This window comes from Oncorhynchus masou, chromosome 20 (genome assembly GCF_036934945.1).
Source record: "Oncorhynchus masou masou isolate Uvic2021 chromosome 20, UVic_Omas_1.1, whole genome shotgun sequence".
In the NCBI taxonomy this organism is placed as follows: Eukaryota; Metazoa; Chordata; class Actinopteri; order Salmoniformes; family Salmonidae; genus Oncorhynchus; species Oncorhynchus masou.
In genome coordinates, this window is record NC_088231.1 from 29,474,652 (window position 1) to 29,482,151 (window position 7,500).

General features: G+C 46.6%; 1 protein-coding gene across 1 annotated transcript in view; it reads right to left on the reverse strand.

Moving 5' to 3' along the window:
* The window catches only part of LOC135507232 (protein FAM184B-like), a 61,092-nt gene that overhangs the window by 20,891 nt on the left and 32,701 nt on the right, over nt 1-7,500 (reverse strand). The window contains 4 exon segments of the mRNA XM_064926824.1: nt 172-289; nt 4,088-4,204; nt 4,553-4,658; nt 7,044-7,318. Coding sequence (XP_064782896.1) covers nt 172-289; nt 4,088-4,204; nt 4,553-4,658; nt 7,044-7,318 — 616 coding nt within the window.

A 7,500-nucleotide genomic window follows, 5' to 3' on the forward strand; every position in this document is an offset into this window, starting at 1 on the left:
GTGTGTTACCTAGCTGTAACAGGTGTAGTGTGTTACCTAGCTGTAACAGGTGCAGTGTGTTACCTAGCTGTAACAGGTGCAGTGTGTTACCTAGCTGTAACAGGTGCAGTGTGTTACCTAGCTGTAACAGGTGCAGTGTGTTACCTAGCTGTAACAGGTGCAGTGTGTTACCTAGCTGTAACAGGTGCAGTGTGTGGAGTCTGTTCCTCTCGGTCTGCAGTTCCTCCTGAGCTTGTCTCTCCAGAGCCTGCAACGCCGTGTGTCGTTCTTCAGAGTGTCTCTGTTCCTCCTAAAAAAAAGCAAACGGTCATCTCTCTCTCTCACACACACACACACACACACACACACACCGTGTGTCGTTCTTCAGAGTGTCTCTGTGAGTGTGTGTGTGTGAGTGTGTGAGTGAGTGAGTGAGTGAGTGACTGTGTGTGTGAGTGAGAGACTGAGTGAGTGAGTGAGTGAGTGAGTGAGTGAGTGAGTGAGTGACTGTGTGTGTGAGTGACTGTGTGTGTGAGTGACTGTGTGACGGTGTGTGTGAGTGAGTGACTGTGTGACTGTGTATGTGAGTGAGTGACTGTGTGACTGTCTGTGAGTGACAACTGAGTGACTGTGTGTGTGAGTGAGTGACTGTGTGAATGTGTGTGTGCGTGAGTGACTGTGTGTGTGTGAGTGAGTGAGTGAGTGACTATGTGTGTGAGTGACTGTGTGAGTGAGTGAGTGACTGTGTGTGTGTGTGAGGGACTGTGTGTGTGAGTGAGATAGTGAGTGAGTGACTGTGTGTGTGAGTGACTGTGAGTGAGTGAGTGAGTGAGTGAGTGAGTGAGTGAGTGAGTGAGTGAGTGAGTGAGTGAGTGAGTGAGTGAGTGAGGGAATGACTGAGTGAGTGAGTGAGTTAGTGAGTGAGTGAGTGACTGTGTGTGTGAGTGAGTGACTGTGTGTGTGAGTGAGTAACTGTGTGACTGTGTTAGTGTGTGAGTGAGTGACTGTGAGTGAATGAGTGAGTGAGTGAGTGAGTGAGTGAGTGAGTGAGTGAGCGACTGTGTGTGTGAGTGAGTGACTGTGTGTGTGAGTGAATGACTGTGTTACTGTGTGTGTGAGTGATTGAGTGACTGTGTGTGTGAGTGACTGACTATGTGACTGTGTGTGTGAGTGACTGACTGACTGTGTGACTGTCTGTGTGAGTGAGTGAGTGAGTGAGTGAGTGAGTGAGTGAGTGAGTGAGTGAGTGACTGTGTGTGTGAGTGACTGTGTGTGTGAGTGACTGTGTGTGTGTGAGTGAGTGAGTGACTGTGTGTGTGAGTGAGTGAGTGACTGTGTGACTGTGTGTGAGTGAGAACTGTGTGTGTGTGTGTGTGTGTGTGTGTGTGTGTGTGTGTGTGTGTGTGTGTGTGTGTGTGTGTGTGTGTGTGTGTGTGTGTGTGTGTGTGTGAGTGAGTGACTGTGTGACTGTGTATGTGAGTGAGTGACTGTGTGTGTGAGTAAGTGAGTGACTGTGTGACTGTCTGTGAGTGACAACTGAGTGACTGTGTGTGTGAGTGAGTGACTGTGTGAATGTGTGTGTGCGTGAGTGACTGTGTGTGAGTGAGTGAGTGAGTGAGTGAGTGAGTGACTATGTGTGTGAGTGAGTGACTGTGTGAGTGAGTGAGTGACTGTGTGTGTGAGGGACTGTGTGTGTGAGTGAGATAGTGAGTGAGTGACTGTGTGTGTGAGTGACTGTGAGTGAGTGAGTGAGTGAATGAGTGAGTGAGGGAATGACTGAGTGAGTGAGTTAGTGAGTGAGTGAGTAACTGTGTGACTGTGTTAGTGTGTGAGTGAGTGACTGAGTGAGTGAGTGAGTGAGTGAGTGAGTGAGTGAGTGAGCGACTGTGTGTGTGAGTGAGTGACTGTGTGTGTGAGTGACAACTGAGTGACTGTGTGTGTGAGTGAGTGACTGTGTGAATGTGTGTGTGCGTGAGTGACTGTGTGTGAGTGAGTGAGTGAGTGAGTGAGTGACTATGTGTGTGAGTGAGTGACTGTGTGAGTGAGTGAGTGACTGTGTGTGTGAGGGACTGTGTGTGTGAGTGAGATAGTGAGTGAGTGACTGTGTGTGTGAGTGACTGTGAGTGAGTGAGTGAGTGAATGAGTGAGTGAGTGAGTGAGGGAATGACTGAGTGAGTGAGTTAGTGAGTGAGTGAGTAACTGTGTGACTGTGTTAGTGTGTGAGTGAGTGACTGTGAGTGAGTGAGTGAGTGAGTGAGTGAGTGAGTGAGTGAGTGAGTGAGTGAGTGAGTGAGCGACTGTGTGTGTGAGTGAGTGACTGTGTGTGTGAGTGAATGACTGTGTTACTGTGTGTGTGAGTGATTGAGTGACTGTGTGTGTGAGTGACTGACTATGTGACTGTGTGTGTGAGTGACTGACTGACTGTGTGAGTGTGTGTGAGTGAGTCTGTGTGAGTGAGTGAGTCTGTTTCTGTGTGTGTGAGTGAGTGAGTGAGTGAGTGAGTGAGTGAGTCTGTGTGAGTGAGTGAGTGAGTGAGTGAGTGAGTGAGTGAGTGAGTGAGTGAGTGACTGTGTGTGTGAGTGACTGTGTGTGTGTGAGTGAGTGAGTGACTGTGTGTGTGAGTGAGTCTGTGTGAGTGAGTGAGTGAGTGAGTGAGTGAGTGAGTGAGTGACTGTGTGTGTGAGTGACTGTGTGTGTGAGTGACTGTGTGTGTGTGAGTGAGTGAGTGACTGTGTGTGTGAGTGAGTGACTGTGTGACTGTGTGTGTGTGTGTGTGTGTGTGTGTGTGTGTGTGTGTGTGTGTGTGTGTGTGTGTGTGTGTGTGTGTGTGTGTGTGTCTGTGTGTGTGTCTGTGTGAGTGAGTGAGTGAGTCTGTGTGTGTGTGTGAGTGTGTGTGTGTGAGTGAGTGACTGTGTGTGTGAGTGAGTGACTGTGTGTGTGAGTGAGTGACTGTGTGTGTGAGTGAGTGACTGAGTGACTGTGTGTGTGAGTGAGTGACTGCGTGACTGTGTGTGTGAGTGACTGTGTGACTGTGTGTGTGAGTGAGTGACTGTGTGACTGTGTGTGAGTGAGTGAGTGAGTGAGTGAGTGAGTGAGTGTGTGTGTGTGAGGGACTGTGTGTGTGAGTGAGTGACTGTGTTACTGTGTATGTGAGTGACGGACTGTGTGACTATGTGTGTGAGTGAGTGTGTGTTTGTGTGAGTGAGTGAGTCTGTGTTTGTGTGAGTGAGTGAGTCTGTATGAGTGTGTGTCTGTGTGTGTGAGTGTGTGTGTGTGAGTGAGTAGTGACTGTGTGTGTGAGTGAGTGACTGTGTGTGTGAGTGAGTGACTGTGTGTGTGAGTGAGTGACTGAGTGACTGTGTGTGTGAGTGAGTGACTGTGTGAATGTGTGTGTGAGTGACTGTGTGACTGTGTGTGTGAGTGAGTGAGTGAGTGACTGTGTGACTGAGTGAGTGAGTGAGTGAGTGAGTGAGTGAGTGAGTGAGTGAGTGAGTGAGTGAGTGAGTGAGTGAGTGTGTGTGTGTGTGTGTGAGGGACTGTGTGTGTGAGTGAGTGACTGTGTTACTGTGTATGTGAGTGACGGACTGTGTGACTATGTGTGTGAGTGATTGACTGACTATGTGTGTGTGAGTGAGTCTGCGTGAGTGTGTGTGTGAGTGAGTGTGTGTTTGTGTGAGTGAGTGAGTCTGTGTTTGTGTGAGTGAGAGAGTCTGTGTGAGTGTGTGTCTGTGTGTGTGAGTGTGTGTATGTGTGTGTCTGTGTGAGTGAGTGAGTTTGTGTGAGTGAGTGACTGTGTGTGTGAGTGAGTGACTGTGTTACTGTGTATGTGAGTGATTGAGTGACTGTGTGCGTGAGTGACGGACTGTGTGACTATGTGTGTGAGTGACTGACTGACTGTGTGACTGTGTGTGTGAGTGAGTCTGTGTGAGTGTGTGTATGAGTGAGTGTGTGTTTGTGTGAGTGAGTGAGTCTGTGTGTGTGAGTGTGTGTCTGTCTGTGTGAGTGTGTGTGTGTGTGAGTGAGTGAGTGACAGTGTGTGTGAGGGAGTCTGTGTTTGTGTGAGTGAGAGAGTCTGTGTGTGAGTGACTGTGTCCTTGTGAGTGTGTACCTGCAGCTGCTCTCTCAGTCTCTGGTTCATGTCTCTGGTCTCCTGCACCTCCCTCCGCAGCCTGTCAATCTCGCTGTCATCATGGTGACCCTCTGCTGGCCCCGCCTTCCTCTCCACCTACAACAGGAAGTTAGCGCAGTCAAACAGGCCATGATTCAACATGATTCAATCTTGTTAGTTTAAGGGTTAGAATTTAAAATATATATATATTTCCCACCTCCAAACCGCCCCCCCCCCCACCTAGACATCTCAGATCAATAGTGAGGTTAGATCAGACCCCCCCAGACATCTCAGTAGATTACCTGTGATTGGTGATTGGCTAGTTGAGTAGATCATCTGTGATTGGCTAGTTGAGTAGATTACCTGTGATTGGTGATTGGCGAGTTGAGTAGATTACCTGTGATTGGTGATTGGCTGGTTGACCAGATTACCTGTGATTGGTGATTGACTAGTTGAGTAGATTACCTGTGATTGGAGATCTGCTAGTTGAGTCTGCAGCTCCTGCTCTCTCTGGTTGCTCGTGGCAACAGCCGCATCAAGCTCCGCCCTCAGGCGCTCCTCACACTCTGACCTGGAGACACACACACAATATGTAAAAATGTGTGACCACACTGCAGAATATAATTATGGCCCCCTGGCAACAATAGTGGGTCGGCAGGTAGCCTAGTGGTTAGAGTGTAGAGGTGGCAGGTAGTCTAGTGGTTAGAGTGTAGAGGCAGCAGGTAGCCTAGTGGTTAGAGTGTAGAGGCAGCAGGTAGCCTAGTGGTTAGAGTGTAGAGGCAGCAGGTTGTCTAGTGGTTAGAGTGTAGAGGAGGCAGGTAGCCTAGTGGTTAGAGTGTAGAGGAGGCAGGTAGTCTAGTGGTTAGAGTGTAGAGGAGGCAGGTAGCCTAGTGGTTAGAGTGTAGAGGAGGCAGGTAGCCTAGTGGTTAGAGGAGGCAGGTAGTCTAGTGGTTAGAGTGTAGAGGAGGCAGGTAGCCTATTGGTTAGAGTGTAGAGGAGGCAGGTAGCCTAGTGGTTAGAGGAGGCAGGTAGTCTAGTGGTTAGAGTGTAGAGGAGGCAGGTAGCCTAGTGGTTAGAGTGTAGAGGAGGCAGGTAGCCTAGTGGTTAGAGTGTAGAGGAGGCAGGTAGCCTAGTGGTTAGAGTGTAGAGGAGGCAGGTAGCCTAGTGGTTAGAGTGTAGAGGAGGCAGGTAGCCTAGTGGTTAGAGTGTAGAGGAGGCAGGTAGCCTAGTGGTTAGAGTGTAGAGGAGGCAGGTAGTCTAGTGGTTAGAGTGTAGAGGAGGCAGGTAGCCTAGTGGTTAGAGTGTAGAGGAGGCAGGTAGCCTAGTGGTTAGAGTGTAGAGGAGGCAGGTAGCCTAGTGGTTAGAGTGTAGAGGAGGCAGGTAGCCTAGTGGTTAGAGTGTAGAGGAGGCAGGTAGCCTAGTGGTTAGAGCGTTAAGAATTTGTTCTTAACGGACTTGTTAAATAGATTAAATACATTAAAAAACACAAGGGCACATCCAAATTGTTGAGATTGTTTTCCTTCTTCTTCCTTCTTCCACAAAGAAGCAAATTATTTAAATTTGTCAAAACTATTAGAAAGCGTGTACAGTATTTAAAAGATATGTTAATTCTATATTGAGGAAAATTATTGAAAAAAATTTGAACGTTTGTTTTCACGTAGCATAAGCACTCAGAAACAGACGTTTGTTAGCATTAGCATTCTCATAGAGAATGACTGGCGGTGTTAGCTCGTTAGCTTCGTGGCACAACAGACTGCAAATATCCTGATGTTATCGTCATAAATCATTTCTCCACCGTTTCTGTCTCTTGATATTCTGTGTCTAACAACATTGCTATTTCAAGCATTGATCTTTGATTGATAAGGGATACAGACTATATATAACGACCATTAGATAGTCTAATATGCTAACTAGCTAACACCGCCAGTCATTCTCTATGAGAATGCTAATGCTAATGAACGTAGGTCTCCAAGCGCCTATACGACGTGAAATCCATCCGTGCAGTTATGGATATAACTACTGTTCCCTGTAGGAGGAAACGTGGGTATAGCATACCATGGGCAGTCAACGACCAATCATATTCACCTGAAGAAAACTCAAAAACGCGTTGACTCCCCATATAATGAATGGAACGAACTACAAAAAATCTCTGAAACTGGAAACACTTATCTCCCTCACTAGCTTTAAGCACCAACTGTCAGAGCAGCTCACAGATTACTGCACCTGTACATAGCCCACCTATAATTTAGCCCAAACAACTACCTCTTTCCCTACTGTATTTATTTTATTTATTTATTTTGCTCCTTTGCACCCCATTATTTCTCTCTACTTTGCACATTCTTCCATTGCAAATCTACCATTCCAGTGTTTTACTTGCTATATTGTATTTACTTTGCCACCATGGCCTTTTTTTTGCCTTTACCTCCCTTATCTCACCTCATTTGCTCACATCGTATATAGACTTGTTTCTACTGTATTATTGACTGTATGTTTGTTTTGCTCCATGTGTAACTCTGTGTCGTTGTATGTGTCGAACTGCTTTGCTTTATCTTGGCCAGGTCGCAATTGTAAATGAGAACTTGTTCTCAACTTGCCTACCTGGTTAAATAAAGGTGATATAAAATAAATAAATACATATATTATACTGAGAGACGGAAAGGGAACTTTATGATTCTTCTTCTTATTATTATTATTATTATTATTCTTTCATTTTCCTCAACGTCGAATTAACATATCTTCAAATTCTGTGCACGTTATTCCATAGTTTTGTCAAATTTCATTGATATTTAATTAACTTTTTGCTTGTCTGTGAATGGTCTGCAAGTAGGAAAAACAATGATGTTGGATCTTGGTTGAAGATCTAGGTTGAAAAGCGTTGGATCAGGAACTGGGTCATGTGGGCGAGGCATCATAAGGTGAATAGTGTTTTGTCGTTATTTAAAGTTTTCCAACCTACCGGATTCTCTCGTCTGTGTTCTCTTGGTTGTGTTCCAGAACGTTTCTGTCAGTGTTCCCTTGGTTGTGTTCTGGAACGTTTCTGTCAGTGTTCCCTTGGTTGTGTTCTGGAACGTTTCTGTCTGTGTTCCCTTGGTTGTGTTCCGGAACGTTTCTGTCTGTGTTCTCTTGGGTCTGTTGGTTGAGCTCTAGAACCTTCTCCTCCAGTCTCTGTTTGTCTGTTCTCAGACCTGTCATCTCCCTCTGGTAACTCTCTCTCTGTCGCTCCATCTCTTCCTGACACACACACACACACAGAGACACACCACACACACACACACACACACAGAGACACACACACACACACACACACACACACACACACACACACACACATACACACACACCATCCATCACACACACCATCCATCAGACACAGCAGAGATTGAAAAACCAATCAAGACGAATCTGTGATTTAG